The sequence below is a fragment of the Harpia harpyja genome, chromosome 15, assembly GCF_026419915.1.
Source record: "Harpia harpyja isolate bHarHar1 chromosome 15, bHarHar1 primary haplotype, whole genome shotgun sequence".
NCBI lineage: Eukaryota > Metazoa > Chordata > Aves > Accipitriformes > Accipitridae > Harpia > Harpia harpyja.
The window spans coordinates 29684459-29703434 of NC_068954.1; the positions used below are offsets into that span (position 1 = coordinate 29684459).

General features: G+C 41.1%; 1 protein-coding gene across 2 annotated transcripts in view; it reads right to left on the reverse strand.

Moving 5' to 3' along the window:
* SCN8A (sodium voltage-gated channel alpha subunit 8) overlaps positions 1-18976 on the reverse strand; it is a 59951-nt gene that overhangs the window by 37403 nt on the left and 3572 nt on the right. The window contains exons 2-5 of one of the 2 annotated variants that reach the window (XM_052809832.1): positions 10958-11287; positions 3175-3294; positions 1592-1680; positions 1247-1375 (exon numbers count right to left, since the gene is read on the reverse strand). In XM_052809832.1, coding sequence (XP_052665792.1) covers positions 1247-1375; positions 1592-1680; positions 3175-3294; positions 10958-11233 — 614 coding nt within the window. In that variant the 5' untranslated portion in view covers positions 11234-11287. Of the gene's footprint in view, positions 1-1246; positions 1376-1591; positions 1681-3174; positions 3295-10957; positions 11288-18976 lie in introns of those variants that run through there. The other variant, XM_052809833.1, reaches the window with a different exon arrangement.

An 18976-nucleotide genomic window follows, 5' to 3' on the forward strand; every position in this document is an offset into this window, starting at 1 on the left:
GATTTAGCACATTTATTTAAGACCAATGCATTGGGCCTTTTAAAGCTGGCATGCTGTTACTTGTTAATTGATCAACAAAGAAAGGAAAGAACCAATTCACAGGTTGAATGCGATCTGTGTGCACAGAACTGGGAGCCTCACCGACACAGGCGTGTTTACACTGTGCACAGCAGATCCCCATCTATTCCGAAGTAAAACTAAAGTGTCAGTGAGGTATCGGTTATTTTGCTTTTTGTGTTCAATGTCCAACTCTTTGCATATAATTTAAATACACAACTAAAAGGCAAGTAGAAAAAGCAGAAACTCCAGAAAATCAACAACCTTGGGTGCAGAATCCAGCCCCAAAAAATGCATTTTATACGATGAAAGCATTTTACTATGATTAAATTCAAGTGCTCTGAACCCTTGAAAATCAGGCTCCTGAGCCTTCCTACATGATCCCTCAGTTTTCATCGGCTGTTGTTGACTATGGGAGCCCAGACATGCACACATGCAATATTCCAAAAACAAATGTAAAAGGGAAAAAAAAAAAAATCTCTTCCACCAGCAACTCAAGACTACTGGCGACATACGCCTGATTTTCACCAGCGGTACTAAGCCTAAGCAACGATCAACGCAGGCCAATAAGGAAAAAACCAGAAATCTAGCGTGCATCTCCTGGTTCAGCTGTGAATTCAGACATCCCCATGAACTCCTCATTATCAGACCAATGTAAGCTGATCTGGCACAAGAGAAAAGAATGAGGAAGGAAAATAAAGCGTCTCCTTTTCTGACACTGCACCTTCATCAGAAATGGGTTAGTAACTGTTCAACCTTAAGTTGCATCCCAGGAAATTTTAACATGCAAGCCCAAGGAAGGAAGGAGTGGTAGAGACGAGAATTTAAAGAAGTTTGGGGCCTAGTCCTATGTTTAACAGAACAAGCTGCCACTCTGGCATGTGAGCAATCTAAAATGCTAGGCACTATTATAAAGTCTTATATTAATAAAGGCAGTTTTCAGAAAATCATATTTTTTGTACCAGCAACTCCACTAACCCCATGGAGTTGCATTTTAGATCTGACTCCGTGTCAGGCTAAAGCTTTCTTTCGAAAAATCAAGAAAGAAATCTTTCGGGGATTCACTTAAGTTTTCCTTGATTTCTTTTTTTCTTGATTTATTTCTTCCTTACACACCCACCCTCTTCCTAAGGTCTCATCCCCTCCCACATGCCACAAATACCTGAAATAATCTGAAAACACAACTTACGCCATCATGATCACACTGAAATCTAGCCAGTTCCACGGATCACGTAGGAAAGTAAAGCCATCTATACAGAAACCTCTTGCAATAATTTTCACAAGTGATTCAAATGTATAAATACCAGTGAATGTATACCTGTTATGAGGAAGAAAGAAAGCTGCACTGAGAAGTTTGTAGAAATGTCATTTTAGTAATGAAAAAAGATGAATTACAAACACTTCTGTCTAAACAAAGTGGATATAAAAGACAACTTGTATTCATGCTAACTTAAACGTGAGTAGGAACAGATTTCGCAATAGAAGAAAAACAACATTCTGTGAGATTCTTAAAAACACAAGAAGCATTACTTACTCCACATTCTTCGACCATTCAGGTGGGTTACTAAAAGTCATGAATACACAGTTGGTCAAAATAGTGCACATAATGATCATGCTAAATACTGTAGAACAAAGTCAAGGATCAAAGGGATACTAGTGTGGCTCTTTACATCACCTTATGGCTCCCTAAAGATCACTGTGCTGCAATAAAAGTCAACAACAATTTCCAGTCTATTCTCTGTGGACTACAAATAAGAGCCAAGATGCTTCCAGCAGTCATGGGAAATAAGAGCGGGGTGACCATATATAAAGAGTATTTTTACGTCACCATTCAATTTATTTTATATTTTCTAGTATGTCTTAGCAATTCAAAAATCACACGCCTAAATGAAAATGTCTCCCCAAATAATTCCACCTGTTCAGTAACATCAAAATACATTGTCTGCTAACATATCCAACAGGAAAGCAGCGTTGCAATCCATGGACACCTAGGATTTAGCTTGGAGAAAATCTTACGAATCTTTCCAAACATCTCTGCTCCCTCTGTGCATTCAGGATCTTGTGTGTCACGTTTGCAGATGGAAGGTGCTGGACTAACTGATTTGAGGAGTGTTGCAGGGACAGCACAATTTCAGAATTAGAAGTTTGAGTGGATTTTAACTACTGAATTATTAGCAGAATGGTGAAATCCAGGGTCAGATTCAAAGCTGTTTTGACTTCCAAAACTGTTTAAGCAGACTTAAATGGATCTTAGATCAAGGCCCAAGATCCACTGCCAGCATCTCAGCCTCAACCTGACAGATCTGCATCTCTCAGCTGCATCCCCCCAGCACATAACAGAGGGGAGGAAAGTCTACAAGAAGCAACAGATAAGCCAAAGAAAACATTCCTAGCCTCAGATCCCAAGTTAACTTTGAAAAGATGGAAAAGCTTTTGCTTCATAGGAGATGCAGGAAGTAAGTATATAGAAGCCTCTAAAGCAACAAATGAATTTATTTCCGTTTTACAGTCACTTTTAAAAAATAAATAAATAAACAGGGCAAAGCAGCTCATTCAATATACTACTTTATTTTTTTTCCTCTCCTAATAACACATGCAGATGATGCTTCTGAAGCTATCAGAGCTGTCTGAAGCCCTGCAGTGGAACATTTTGGAATAGCCTTGCCATTAGAAGGAAGTTTGAGATGCCAAAAGAGCAAGAAACTAGTCAGGGTCTAATTACATATAAGGTATCTTTGGCTCCTTCTCCAGATGCTGGTTTTTTTTAACCATTTTAGCAGCTAGTTAAAGCTCAACTCCTCTTCATGTGAAGTATAACCTGAAATCATATCTATTCCAAAACTTATCAATGTCTGTGCACTGATGGAAGAACAGACACAGACAGATACAATTTAGCAGGGAAAATAAATGAAAAGTTTACTTGATTGGATGTGTCTAAAGGACCATGCTTCTTTATTCAAAAAAGCATGTTTTAATGTATGCTCTGAGGCCAATCCAACTTCACCAGGTGCAGAACTGTAATTCAGATACACTATTTGAATTGAGTAATAAGACAGTATGTAAGAGATTTTTCAATGAATATACAAAGGCAAGAATAACTCAATAATAAAAAGGATATGAATGTATCAAAATTTTAATAGCTATTCTTCTAAACAGATTAAAAGGACTTAAAATGTACAAGGCAGGTGTGGCACTAAATCGGAAGAGTGTTTTCCCTCTGTTTAGTACTACAAAGGTCTGTAGAGAAACAAAGAGAGAGAGAGAGAGAGACAGAGAGAGTTAATGCATGAAAATCAAAGCATGAATTGTACTAAAAGACGAACAACTTCCATGGTAAAAAATAGCATTTTTTGCTTTTTTAAAGAATAATCTCCTTTATGAAGCTCCCATTAGGGTAAAACATACCTCCCAGTACATCATGAATAATTCCACTCCAAACCATCCATTTTACTAGACACCTCAGACAGAGCAGAAGCAAAATCTCCCATCCAAGAGTGCACATCTTCATCATGCAAGTGTAGAAACACTATTATCTCTGTCTAACAGATAAGAACCGAGGCCCAAAGCAACTAAGGACCACAAATTTGGGAGCACAATTGGCAGCTGAACCCAGACTTCATGCCATCGCCCAGTGTACAAGACCATCTTTATGGCACAGTGTTCATGTAGCCTGTGCCTCCTTCCCAAACCTTGCTAACAGCTACCACAACGAATCATGTTTTTACAAGACAGCACCTCACCTGCAAAGAAAGATTGACAGGTAAGCAGAAAGAAAACGTCATGGTAGAGTCCCCCAGCCCAGCAGACACAAGTCAGATACCCATCGTCCCCACTCATTGGCAATTTTGAGCACATTCCATGTTGGTGCACCAACTCCAGGCAGAGTCATGTGCTCTCATTGCCTTTAATTAGCAAGATGTTAAGGTTCGCTACTTTATACAGAACCTGTGGAATGAATCATGTAAACGTGAGGCAGCATCGATCTCATCTCTCCATCTCCAGCCCTAAAATACAGACCTGCTCTTTCATCTCCCCACTAGCGAACATGCATATCAAAAAGCACTGGGAGAATCACACGGAGCCATCTGGCGAGGCAAAATTAGAACTGTGGTTGCTTAATACCAGCACGCTCAATGCACCTACCACTCGACTTGAAGGAATAAAAGCAATTTGTGTGCACTGAAAAGCCAAAGCCCTTTCCCCGGCACCATTTTCCCATTTTACATTCCCTCCAGGATGCCGCAGCATCAGCGAGGCAGGACGAACCCCAGACTGCTGCAGGGGGATAGAGCAAAGCTGGACTCGCTGCAGGCTCGCTCCCCGGCACCAGCCCACCGTTTGGCACAGACCCGAGCCTCCCGGAGTCCAACACAAGGGAATCCACAAGGGCTTTCTGCCAACGCAGTCACTGTGCTTCCCCAGGAGACTCACTCTTATGAAATTTGTCATTTCCCTCCTAGTAAGTGAAACAACGTATCTTCGCTCATTTGGCTAAATTAGACCATTGAGCAGTAAATTATTTGAAAAGGAAATCAAAATCAGATTGTGGTTCAGCACTGAGTGAGAAAGATTAGTTAGCATAACCACTAATGCATCTCCCAACAAAAGCACTTTAAAGACAACCCTGGACAGCTCTTAAATTGCAGCATCAAGAATTAATGAACAGATTACCTTGGCATGTACCAATATTCTAAAAGCCTATAAGTTTTTCAAAATTGCAGATTACAGAGTGGTCAAGGGACACCCGATTTTAAGAACCAGCTGTCTCTCCTTCCCTGACAGCACAAACTTTCCAAGACTCACATACCATTAATTTTTAGATCTTCTTTCACTGTCCCTTGCAGAGGCTTCGGAGCAGGATACTCATCACGCGGATGCTCACGGGCTTCAGTTGTGTCCCTAGCACAACACTGAGCTCTCAACTCTACCACACCTTTTAAACAATGAAATCTCCAACATGACTGTGCTGAACATTATGTAGGCACAAGGTGAGCTGCACAAAGACAGAAATTCCCCCCAAACCCCATGCAGTGGCTCTGTGAGGTGGCTCAGTTTCATTATGCATCCATTTCTACATGGGAAAAATCGCTGTGCAGGAGCCCTATGGTTTGCTCAGATAGAGCTCAGCAAGCCAGAACTAAAACCATTCTTCACATGGGGATACAGGTACATGCACGCTGCTTCACAGATGTAAACCAACCCAAAGACTTTCGACCTGTGCTATAAAAGCAAGCCAGACTCAGTCGGGGAAGGTGGATGTAAAATGCTCTTATGTGGAGGGTCAAAGACTGTTTGCCTTGGCACGCTGGAGTGATTACAAGGGAACATACATTTTCAATAGCTGTTTCACAAGGATCGACCCAGAAATTTGGCATTCCCTCTTGTAATATAAGCTCGTTCACCCAATGATCAGGGCAGTCGCCTACCAAGCATGAACTCCACATTCTGCTTGCCAGCTTAGTCCTTCATCTATTACATGACCTTACATAGGGCAGCTCCTTGTTTTCTCTTCTGTGCTCTGCCCAGCTTTCTCCTTTCAGACCATAATGCTTGTTGAACTTATTCCTGTCTATAAAGCCCATCATAACTGGGCCTCTCAGTACAACTGTAACACAAATAAGGTGCTGTACATTCCAGTCTGCTCATCGATTCCGATGGTTCCAAGATCCGCTGCTCCAGTTCTCCTGTGTAGCTCAAAAAATCATGGGTAAATCTCTGCTTGGCCTCATCAATAGAAAGAAGAGCACAAAGCCAAAAAGTGTTTGGCAATTTAAAACCTTATCTTAGTTTTTCTTTATGCTGCTGACATATTAAAACTCGCTTTCAAAATGGCTGCATGCTCTTAAAATGTTTGCTGGTTCAGGTCCAAGAACATCCTTAAGCCCTTTTAAGATCTGCTGAGGCAAAGCTCAAAACTCAGAGAAAGGTGATACCTGGAGAAAGGCATTTTGCAGTCTTCTTCTAGGAGATGAAGTCTGGCTGAACTTTCAAAAGTCTCAGTTTGTTGTTAAAAGAGTTGTGAAAAAGGCTCTGTCCACTTTAGTTTTCTTAAAGTTGGCTGGGAATCCATGCTTTGTAGAAACCTTCAAAATAGTTCTCATATAAAAAGACGTAAGATCACAAAAGATAAGTCTTCTCTAAATCAATTTGCAAAATAGCGCAATAAAGAAGCTATGCTGGAGAGCATGACAGAATTGATCAAGTGATGGCAAAAAACATTCCAGTTATATGAAGATTTAAAATACTCTTGCTTCATGTAGGTTTCACATTAAGCATTTCTGTAATGGCTGAAAAGCGAGGAGGAGTGGGCAGAAGATTTAAGACGAAAACAGCTTTATGAACAGCCTAAGAACATATGGAACCATATTCCTACAGCAGTAACATGATGACTGCCTTACTCCCAATGTTAAGCAAGAGAGAGCGACAAATTTCTGATGACACCTTGAGCAAGTTACTTTAACATAGCTATTTTCAAAATTAATTTACAGGGAACTCTGGCACCCTGTAGGCTGAAGAAGTATATACAGAATTAAACATCAATGCAAAATATTTTTCAAGTCTGTTTTGGCTCATAGAGGTGTACTTCCTACTACAGAAACCACGTAATTTAATATTTATTTTTCCATTCCCCCCAAAAGGGGACAAATTTATTCTTCCTTAGCAACTTATTCTTCACCACTGAAAAGCTCTACAGGGGAAAAAGTATCTGCCACATTTTTGCTCTTGCTTTAATCTCTTGTTTCAAGCCCAACATAGGAAAAACTCCTGATACTTTTTGAAATTTATCAAATAAAACATTCCTGAAAGATATATTTAAAAAAATAAATATTGTTCAACATGCGGTATGGAGAAACTGATCTGGATTTAAGTTTTAACAACATCACAATCTGCCTATGTAAGGAAATTCATTCTGCCTCAGCAGCGGAAATGATTCTCCTTCCTTCCACTCATCACCAGTGGGTTGCAGCTATTTAAGTGATTGCAGCAGAGATTCTCTCGCCTCCCGGTCCGTGCCACACTTGGCATACCCTGATCACAGCATGAAAGCTCTACGTGCTATGGCAACACTTGGGACTGGATGCAAGCAGTACCATTATCTGTCATCTCATGAACAGCCATACAACAGCAAACAACTCCGTCACACTTTGCCTTCCACCCAACACCCAGAAAGGATTGGAGAAGACATCTGACAGCGATAACACTTTCCTTTCTTCATTCTACCATGACAGCAGGGAGGAGAGCTAGGAAAGGCACACTTACTTTTCCTGCTCCTTTTAAGCCTACTGGAGAGATGGAAGGAAAAATAACATTAAACACGCAAGACCTGGAAAAGGTAATTAGCTTTTGGAAATAAGGACAAAAGGCTGATTTTTGAGGTGGTCCCGATTCTTCCCTCCGTTTCAGTGACTTCACTGAAATGCAAAACCCATTAACTGTATCATGACCTTGTAGGGCCGTTACCTTGCCCTACAGAAGTCACAAGCAAGGCTCCTTGAAGCACATGCTAGAGCCAGACATGCCTCCTGCAAGCTGGCCTCTCACATCCCTGTAATTTTCCCAGGTCCACACAGTCAAGGTGACATTCTGGACCGGAGGGCCCATTTCCAAACCGTGCATGTGACTTGAAGTTGCAAGTCACTCCATTGGCACATATGCACTAGAAAGATCCTCAGGTGCTCATCTGCAAGCTATAGGTGACCTCAGACAATCCCACTCTAGCCTCGGATGTTCACGGAGGTACAGACAATCTTCTGCAATGGCAGGGTTGATTCTTCCATTGAAATCAATCCACCTAAGCTTATATATGGTGTCAATGCCCAGAATATTTGGGGACCTTCTACTGCCTCGTAAATGGAGCCACTGCAAGAGCATTAGCACCTTTACCCTGTTCTGTAGAAAGTATGAGATTCATACTGAGTGAAATGGAAGTTACTTGAGGAAGACGACCACAACCTAGCAAAAGTCACATTCAGTGGGAAAGAACAGGGTGAGGAGCTGTTTAGTAGGAGTGATAGCCTAGGCCATAAATGGAAGAGAAGGAAAAGAGAGGTCTAAAAGATGGAAAAACATTAAAAAAATAGGAATACTAATAAGGTTGCAGAAAGAAAAGAGGACAATGGTCCTTACCTCTTGCTTAAGCAAATACTGAAGCAAGACTAGACTACGAGGCAATCAGCTGCTTTGCTTTCATTGTGAGGGATGCTCACATAGGTAGCTTTCCTGAATTTTGTTTGCACGTGGAAACAAGGAAGTTCATGTACCTGCCTTTCGGGTTTTTTAATTGAAATGTTTGACGTTTCCACAACAAATATCATGGGCAAGTATTGCTTCTACCATGGGCTTCAGGCCAGGAATTGGAAGGCGATTACTATTTGCAAAACAAAGAATCATGAAAAAATTCTCTCTGGTACTCACATAAAGACAAAAAGGAGCTAAATTAGCTCCAAAATCTGCTACCTGTGAGCAAAGGGACTTTCCTGATTCTACTAAGAGTCATTACTCCTGTTTTGCAAAATGAAACTGAGCAGAGAAAAGAGAAGTAGCTCGGACAAAACCATCACTTGTAGGGCTGGGCTCTGAACTGAGGACTTTTGACTCCCTGTACCATGGTTCTGTTTCTAGGTCACGCTGTTTCTCCTTTAAATATCAGTTAACAGGCCACTGGAAAGTTCAGCTTCTCAGTTAAAATGCAGTTTCAGTTTCCTTAGATAAACCAAGATCACTGTGTCCTACTGCAAGGAAAAGCAACCAGCTGATTCGTTCCTATGCATGCTGCACATCTAGCTTTAAAAGAAAAGACCTATGATGCAAAGCCTTCTGGCAAATGCTGGAGAGGGAAAAAAAAAAAAAATCTTGGAAAACTTCCCATGATTCAAGCAGATTCGCAATTCCTGATGATTCAGAGAAGGGCCTTTTTAATGGCCTTAAAAAAAATTCTTTGTGGGAAGTCACTGACTATTTGAAGCAGCAAAGAAGTAGCACACACCTAAACTGTCGCCATACTGAAGTGGATGCAAAAGAAACAGAGCCAGTAAAATGTTAATCCAGTGTTTATGGGAAGAGCAAGGCTCTTTTCACAGAACAGCAAGTACGAGGTTGGCAGGGCTGCGCGAGTTTGTCTCCCATCTCCAGAACCTTCCCCTCCATCTGCAGCTGCTCCAGCTCCACAGAGAGCTTGCATCCCCACATGGCAGGCACACCGAGCCAGCAGAAACTCTGCAAGCGGCTACACGCAGAAATGTATGGCGCTCTTCTGGAGACATGACAGATGCCTTCGAAGTTGGGAATGTGGCTTATTTTTCTCTAAAAATGAAAGATTTATTAATAGCATTGTGTCGGGAGGCAAATATGGAGACTGATAAAGTGTGAGGGCTAACGGGGTTCCCCTCTGCCTCCTACTTCTGGTGGAACATTGAAACAACCAAGACGCCTTTGCCCAATGCTCCAGGACATGGCACTGCCCACAGCACTGCTCTCCTATTTTAGCTAGAAAGAACGTGGCCCAGATCTCCCACCTACACTGTCCATTCAACTACATGAACACAAAGAGGGCATAAAACACTCCTGCTTGGATTTGCAGCGACATTTCATAACAACTACTTTGGTTGGGTGCAAGTGGCCACACACAACCAAAGAGATCCTGGGAACTACGTGTCTTTTTTCACAGCCTGCCCACACCAAAACCAGGCAACACCAGATTTGTTTAATAAAGAAAATATTTCTGAGGGATATAACCTAAGCTACCTTCTTACCAGCAACAGTTGCTGTCAATACATTTCCTTAAGTATAACATCCACCTGGAGAGCAGTCTGCCTGGTATTCAACATGGACACAAATCACCGTATTTAGAAGCCCTGTTCTGAGATGGTACATGTACTCCTAGCACCACTGACACAACAAATAAGCATTAAATTCACTAGCATAAATACAGAAAAGAATGATCAGTTATACCAAACGTTACCAGCAGATTCAGTTGATTTCATGTGAATAATGCCCTGCCAGTCACAGAATCACTTCTGAGCATGGCAAGAAATGTCTGGCCCAACACAAAGTCATAAAACATTTTGTTACTCATGACAATTTACTGATTTTACATGACGGCCATTCTGCCCAAGTTTTGAATGTTCACACCACAACTGCTGTCACATATACGGTCAAACCTACAGCTTCTCAAGTGGCACAGCTAAGCCTGAGTTATAGATGGTAATTATCTCAGCTTATTCAAATTAAATTCCTATCAAAGAAAGCAATGAAATTAAACAGTAGAAAAGAACCTCAATTTTAAGTCATCCAGCCTTCTAAGAAAACCAGTGATCATGCTCTTCCTTATTTCACCAGAAGATCCCTCCCCTCCATTTCCAGCATAGTGTTTGCTTACTCACCACTTCATTTCTCAATACATCTCGGCACCCATAAATGCCTCCTGCTATATCACCTTAATTCCACAGACAAATATTCCACAGACAAAAAAAAAATTAAAATTATGAAGATGAAAGCCAGTTAATTGGTTTATCTCACTTCTTTTTGTCATGATTCTATATCCCACTGCTTCGTAACGATCAACTTCAGACCAAATTCCATGCAAGTAATGAAATACACACTTAAAGCCGTTACCCCTCAATTAAATTCTTCTTATTGCCTTCGTGGTTAAAATTGGCACATTAGGACAACTTTATCCATTTTTAATTTCCAGAACTTGTTGTCCTAACTCCACCCAAGCTGGTGCTTCAAGATTGATCATATAATCTCTATTAAACCTCAAAGAAAAATATATAACAAACCAACCAACCAAACAAGCCCCATCCAAAGACTCCATTCTTTGTCTTCTACTTAAACCATACCCAAACCTGCAATTTCCTAAGAAAAAGGTGCTTTAGCGACTTCTTTCTTGCAGACTCACTTTCTGGGTCATATAATAAGGGTCAAAGTCCTCCAGTGGTACAGCAACCAGGCCTTTTGGGATGTCCCCGTAGATGAAAGGCAAATTCTTCCCCGCCTCAAGGTCACTGTTTGGTTTTGGTTTGCTGTCTTCATCATCATCCCGGTGGCTGCTGTCTTGCTTTGGACGCTGCTTCTTTTTTAATTCTGCAATGTGTTTCTCAATGTTAGCCAGAGACTCCGGCGTGAAGGGTTTAAAACTATCAGGGCCTGGTGGTGCGAGCAGCCGTGCTGCCATCTTTTCATCCTGCAGCAGCTTCTTTAGTTATGTTGCACCCCGGACAGGTCAGCTCTGCAGGGAAGCAAACAGCACAGGCAGAACAAAGTCAGTCACTGCAAAAACAGACAGACAAGCATATAGCATTGAAAATCCAAAGGCAACGCCGGTCTTCAAGGCCTCACAGAGCGAGGCAAGCAGACCTGCTGCTTTTCAGTCCCAAAACAAGCTACAGGCAGATGCACAGCAAGTGCTGGACACAGGGTGAACCTGCCCGTCCCTGCCCGCCGCGCTGCTTCACCCATGTTTTACAGGCAGAACCGGCACGGAGACCTAGATCTCCAACGACCACGCTGACGGCTATCCTTATTGGGGTGTCTCCTGAACACAAACTCTATTCTAGACTACAGAAACCGTTCTGAAAGGCAACTTTATCAAAAACAGTATTTTCCTGCAAAAATGATTCTATCAGTCATTGCTCTCTAGCAAACTGATTAATAGACAAAAATTCCCAGTCAGCTCTATTCCCAGGGTCGGCACAAGGCGTTCAGCCCTGTCTAAAAAGGGCTGGGTATTACCACATTGCTTACCCTCCTAACAAGGTGTTTAGCAAAGTACTCCCCTCGATACAACACAAAGGAGGAGTAACTTGGGGCTGAGTTTATGAGCGAGTGCAGTAGGCAACATGCACGGAATATGCTGAGCTCTTTTGGAAAAAATGCTCCTTCGTGTCCTATCAGATATTATTGCAGTTAAGGAGAAGTCTCCTTAATGACTTCAGCATGCGTTAGAATAGGTGTGCCAGGGAGCACCCTGAATGCCTCTTTAGGTAGGACCAAGACCTCAGTGGGCTCAACTCTTCCTACTCCGGAGCATGCCACATCTCTACTACGGGAAGTCAAATATCACCCTTTCATTTTACATATATATAATTATCAGGGTTTCTATTCATTTCAGGCCCTAAGAACGAAATAATTTTAAAATACTTTCATCAAGTACAATAGTAATTTCTGCAAGTTAAATTTCTATAATATGCGGGTTAGACACAGAGTCTTCTTTGCGTCAGATGCAATGCAAACAAGCACTTCTCCATGATAAAAAGAGAAAAAAAGGGAAGCAGACGAGGTACAGAAGCACAGCTGAGGAATACCCTGCAGAGCTTCCAACCTGCAAAGGAGCACAGACCTCTGACAGGATTCTACACTGTCCCTACAGAGAGCACCTTGCTCTCTTCCCCCCACTCCTACAAAAGACAAGAGCTGCGAGGAAGTTCGTTTATCTGAATCCAGCCACCTACAAACCCTCTGCAGCTTTGCACCTTTTGCCAAGCTCTCGCTCGAGAACCAGCAATAAGAATATATTGCATTTCTGAGCCACTGGTACCTCTTCAAGCTTTTCACACTCCAGGAGGAGGCCAAGAGAGGAGAGGAATTACAGAAACCCTGCACTGATGCAACAGCACTGCAGTACTGCAGGCTGGAATACAACCCAGCCCTGACATGGCTTGGCACTTCAGGGAGGAACCCAAATACCAAAGCGGCAACGAATTCAAGAGGAAAGGCAAAATAACTATGAGTATATGTATGGCACAGAAAGAATCCAAAAGCTATGTGGAATAAGGTCCCTTAAGTAAGGAAAAAAATCATCAGTAAGGTCAAATCTTTTTAAGCTAACATGCACACAGCATCAAAATATATATTAAAGATTTGGAATGTCTGAAAGAAGAATGACTTTCAAATTCATTGAAAAATACGATATAGGACTGAATCGTTAAAATTCAGCTATTTTAGCATGATATTAGCCACCAATGGTCTTTACAGACCTTGGCTTTGAACACTGTACTGTATTCACGTGGGAAGAGTTCACAGAAGCCGGAGGTGTCACTGAAACGGAGGCATGCTCCCACCCGTAAGGACAAGCTGGGACACATTTACCCAGCCTCAGCAATGGGCATGCTCCGAAACCGAGAATCACAACTTTCTGTGGATTGCAGTGGACTTCATGAATAAATACACCATAGAAATAACAGAGTCCTCCTTTTAAGAATACCTGGAGATCCCAGCCTTTAATATAGTACCTGGGGTATTTCCAAAAGCCAGAACATCTAGTGCAAAGCATCCTTCCAAGTGGTTTCAGGTTATTCCTTGCAACTGCTTCACTTTGATTCACATGCAAATCTAAAGCTGCACCACACATGTAGAACTTCATCAAACACTGTTTCCATCTCAGGTTTTATTTGGAGATCCAAAAAACTTAAGTATAGATCTCCCTCCTTATGTAACTACACAGCGTATTCTGGGCTAGGATTCTTTTCACATGAACTTGACCAGGTGTTTCTAGAGTAATAACAATAAACACTCAAAAAAGATGGCAAGAGGGGGAAAGAAAAGCCAGTATCTTGGTCACATTATCTCTAGTAACATCACAGAATAGCTTGCTGATATTAAAGAAAAATTAATTTATTCTATTCTTGCAGCATTTGCATGCATTTAATTACCAAATTTCCCACATACTGTGAAACTATATAGCAGCATTGGGGATGTGGTCTAATTGAATGGCACAGATAAATATGTAAGGCCTGAATTTAGAAACCAAAGTAGCTCAGGGACACAGCATAAAAAAGGGAAAAAATGAAGGCACAAATGAATGCCTGATTTGTATGCACAATTACACAACCGGCAACCAGAAGCAACCAACTAATCTGCTAAGTGGCCATTTAAAAAACAAACCAAACCAAAACCAACAACAAAAAAAAACCAACACCCCCCCCCCCCCAGTATGCAATTGCACATCACAGTGGTTTTGCAAAGATCCTGTCCATCAAGAGACACTTTGATGCTATACTGATAAACCAGGTTACAAGTTTGCCTCATGCTACTTTTTCTCATTGTGTTCACACACGGTGCAGACTGTTCTGCTGCTGAAGTTACAAGAAGTGATTGCTTTCATTTCAGCATTTGGTACTTACTTGTAGGGCTGTTACTTGCTTGGTATCAATACAGAATAGCGACCCGGGGCTTTCACTTCTTGGGAAGTCCTTGCCTGTCCTGACTTCATTTGTTTTCCCGGTAAATCATCCCATATTAAGATAATGGACAAAACTAGGATGTAAACTGAAAGGATGGGAATGGAATGTTTATTTAATTCCTTAAATCAGACCTATATAGCAGTTTCTATATCTTTGATAGCACAGCGTTACGTGTTCTTACGATGACAAATTGTGCTTTGCAGCTCCAACAGCCAACCCCTAATCTTTACGTTTATACAGCATACACAGACATAACTACCCAGGATATTTCAGAGAGCTAGTTTTATTTTAAAAAAAACCCAAATCCATACAGACGAATAGTTTGGAATGCCTCAGTTACACAGCCCCACCAAGTTCTCCAGGCTCAAGTGATAGTGCAGAGCAGGCTGTACAGAGTCATGCAACCAACACCCCTGCAGCCCTTTCTGCCAGCAAGGAGCAGTGGTTAAAACTGGATGTGTGGAGCATTCCAGTTGTTACTGAAGCAAAAAATGGGGAGCATATCAAGGATTTCCACTTTCAAGATTTACTGTTTTCCTCAGTAGGAAGAAAAGAACATGTCAGTAACAACAAAAAATTTTCACATGAGGATATGGTAATATTTCTTAAACATCCGTCAGCATTCACCAAGGAGGGGTTTTTCAGTATTCATTGGAAGAACCAAATCAGTTGAGACTGCATGAACATCTGCGAAAAACCAAACAAAAAATCCCCCCCAACCCAGCCACACAGAACAAGGGTGTCAGCACATCTGCTTTTTGGGTGAATTCAGGCTCCAGTCTGCCTATTTTGGTAAAACTTTCTGCTGTAGAGGCCTGTGTAGGAAGCACAACCAAGAGGGTGAGCTGGTGTTCATTCCTTTCCCTTTTTGTGTGCTTCAATTAGTTACTAAAGGGTATTCAAAAACCATGAGGCACTATCTAATTATTTGATTTTTTTAAATGAAACTACTACTTAAACACCTTTACTAAAATTAGTCCTTATCCACATGTTGACTGAATGAACAAATATTAAACTATCTTCATCCTGAAGATCTCAGGATTTAAGTAGAAAAGTTTCTCTGGAGAGAGAGAGAGAGACAGACAGAAAGGGAAAAGAATTTGTCCAAGGTCACCTGGAAATCAGTGGTAGAACTGGAAGCTGATCACAAGCACTGGGACTCTCCCAGGCTCCAATCCCATTAATAATGGGCCATATATAACAGCCTCCTCCTTTAATACTGTCTCCAGCCATCAGAAACCTCCCTACACCCAGTGCAGCCAGCTTTGCACCTGAGAGCGAGACAACTCCTTCGTCTCACAAGTACCTGTTCTATAAGAGCTGTGTGGCTCATCCTCATCTTCATCAATAAAGACACTTCCACAATGGTACATCTGGTCTGCTGAAGCACAGCCTAGGCTGTTCTGCATGGCAAGCTGCTTTAAACTAAAAAGCTTGTAAATTTTATTTTACAACCAAGTATGGTCTTGCTGGGATACACAGAAATCGGTAAGAATAAATGCTAGAATTTACTTTGGCACTTTCCACACACAATTCTTCAACCTCTAACAAGAGAGACATTGTGAAAATTGTGACAAAGACTCACCATTGAGGTAGAGTCAGAGAAGAAGGTACGTGTTTTACCGAGCTATGGATAACTGCATCAGGAACGACACTGCACCGCTGGGATCAGCAGTGCCGCTCCCAGTGACTTCAGGGGAGTCAGGAATTCATCCTGGGCACCTGGAGTTCGGTGCACAGAACTCCCTGGGGCCAGACTGCATATTTACACACACAGTTTTCAAAGATCAAAGATTTTACACCAGAAAAAAATGCTGTTCTGAGGTGCCCAGTTGCTAAGACTTAATTATTTTTTCTAAACGTTCCCAGCAGTCCATTTACTGGTACATTATGAAATATTCTAATAAATTATTCAAGTTGATTGTCAAAATAAATTAAAAAACACTTTTGAGGCAATATCTTTGCTTTAATACATTTCTTCATTTATTAATTTGCAAGATGCAGTCATTCACAGTACGTCTTTCAGTCCCTTCGAGAGAGAGCCCTTCTATATGAATTTTTATATAACCCGCACAGACACACATGGCTTTTGATTTGGACGTGCAGGGTTGGGGCAGAAAGGAAAACATAGTGTAGATGAACAGTCCTCTGAAATTCTACTGCATGACAGCCTAAAAAGCTTCAAGCCAAACCAAAATATCCATGCCTGAGAAAATCCATGGCTGGAAATGGCCTTCAGAAGAACTCACCAATCTTCTCCATCTGCAGTAAATTCCGTGTGTCTAGAATGGGCCAATTTTATCAATGAAAAAGTACAGCAATACAACCGCCTGAGATGCAGGAGGAACCTTTCCCTTAGAAAAGCTCTCATGTCACATTTGATGCTATAAAGTGGAAGGAAGAGGAAATATCTTCACTAGCAAGCAATATTTATTGTTCTGTTGCTGGTCATTTTCCCCAACCTATGTAAAACATTGCAGAAGTTTCCCAGGCACTCATCTCTAAGCAGAGCTCAAGGGCAGACTCCAGACAGGGCAAGAAAGCAGTTATGCTCTTGAAACAGCAGTGGCAGAAAAGAACTGGAACACACACCTCTAAAGGTAAAAAATGAACAGAAACGTAGGGAGGAGAGAGAAACACAAAAGCAACCAAAAGCAACAGAAAAATATTAGGAAACATACTAATATTTAAAGATGCTTTAATAAAAACCTGAGAAACTAAAGATCTAGTACTGTAGGCTTTTTCAGTCCCTACCAGTAGCAGTATGACTTCTGTAATATCACTCAGTAAGTTACAAGAACTAAATATAGCTAACCCCAGTTCTCTACGTTAGCCATTACTCAAAGCTGACTTGCATTTATCACCAATCTCACATAGGAACTTGGAGATTCATACAGACCAAGGAAGCTGAAGTGCAGCACTTCAACTTCCCCTTTTTAAAGCCTAACTTCTGAACAAAGAATTGTTCAAAACAGTTACTGTGTAATAGTTAAGACACTAACCCAGATTCAATTCCTTGTTCAGTTCATTCAGCCTACCAGTGACCCATAAAATAGGAGCAAGGTAACTGTTATTCTACACAATAACTTTGTAGGAACTCATTTAAGCTTGTGGAGCACTCAGATGGTATGATTCCAAATGGTACGATAACAAATGGTACAAATATGGACAAATATAAAAGGGAGGAGAATAAATAACCCCCCTTCTAGTTCTCTGCTCTTACACAACATAGATCTCGGAATTTCTGCAATGTTCTGGAATACAACCTATGCAAGCCTGGTATTTCCTTACGGCTGCCTGAGTTATGCTATCTTCATCTTTTCTTATCACCCCATGCATAACTCATCTGGTTAGACAAAAATCACCCTCCCCTAATGTCAGCTATTCCTGGTTGTCTTAGCATTACATCCTGCTACTGATTTCACCAGACAGTCAATAAAAAGTTAATCTCCTGCTGGAAGCACCATTGGAATAGCACCATTTGTTGTTCAACTTTATGCTTCTAGAATACTTTCCCTCTCAGGTGAAATATATCGCACACTGAAGGGCCTATGCATCACTTAAGTCACATTAAATCACTAAGGTTGATTAAATCCACAAATGGCCTAAGTATCAGGTATCCGGCTCTGCAACTTCATAACTATAACTCCAGGCTCCTTTAGTTAAGAGTTGGGCTCCTCTGAAGCAGTCTGTTTTTTAATGATGTTGAGCATTGACACCTCTTAGATTTCCACAGAACTGCTTGAAATTCAACATGCCTGGAAATAAAGACAACTTTTATTATTATTTATTTATTATTCTTGTCTTCAGAATTAGTTAGCTAGCATTAGTTATAGAAACAATTTAGTTTATGCCTGGGCATGCCTTTAGCCATGAAAAGAAAATTAGGTAAGTTGAAGCACTGGGGACAGGTATGTAAGCTATTTGTGATGAGCTTCAACTGCTCTGTTTTCCAAGTATCCTTTCTCAAAACCCAATGCCAGAAATATCATCTTGATGGCCAAAGAGAGCTAGATATTGCTGAGTTTGCCCCAACAAGCTGTAAGAGCTTCTGATCCCAAGCAAGCGCCATCTCCTCCCTCAGTAGTCAAGCTGAATGGTTTCAAAGCGTGCCCAAACAGACATAAATTAGTAACTGTGTGCTTGTATATTTTATTTGGTTTTAAAATTCATATGGGGGAGTTCCAGTAAAAATAAGTAACAGTGTACACATCAAGAGAAAAAGAGAGAAAGGAGATGGCTTTTAGTAATTTTCAATATTTTCTGCTCCCTACTTCTCTAGCAATGAAGGTTTTATTTATGTAAGACCACTGCCTGTAAAGTTCACAATGCATTATATGCTATTCAACAATGAAAAACATTACTTTTTTTTTTTTAAATCCTCCTGGAATTAACTGCTCAGAATACTTTAAAAATCCTCAAACCTTTCTGCTAGCACAGGAGCAGTATGAGTAACATGGAATGGGACTTTTAAGTCTTAGATAGCAAGATTTGTGCGTTTTGAAATGGCTGTTTTCAGAAAGGAGCGATTCCACAGTTTTGCTACAGTCCAGTCCCTGCTGGCTACTCTTTCTACTTAAAATATCCTGTATGATGATGTGCTCCATTAGGCACAATTAATACTTTGTTACAGGACAAAACTGAGGGAAGAGAAGGCAGAAGTTAGAGTAACTTTGGAACAGTATTTAAAGACGGTCTTTCATAAGCCAGAAGTTCACGCAAAGTGTTAAAAGCCA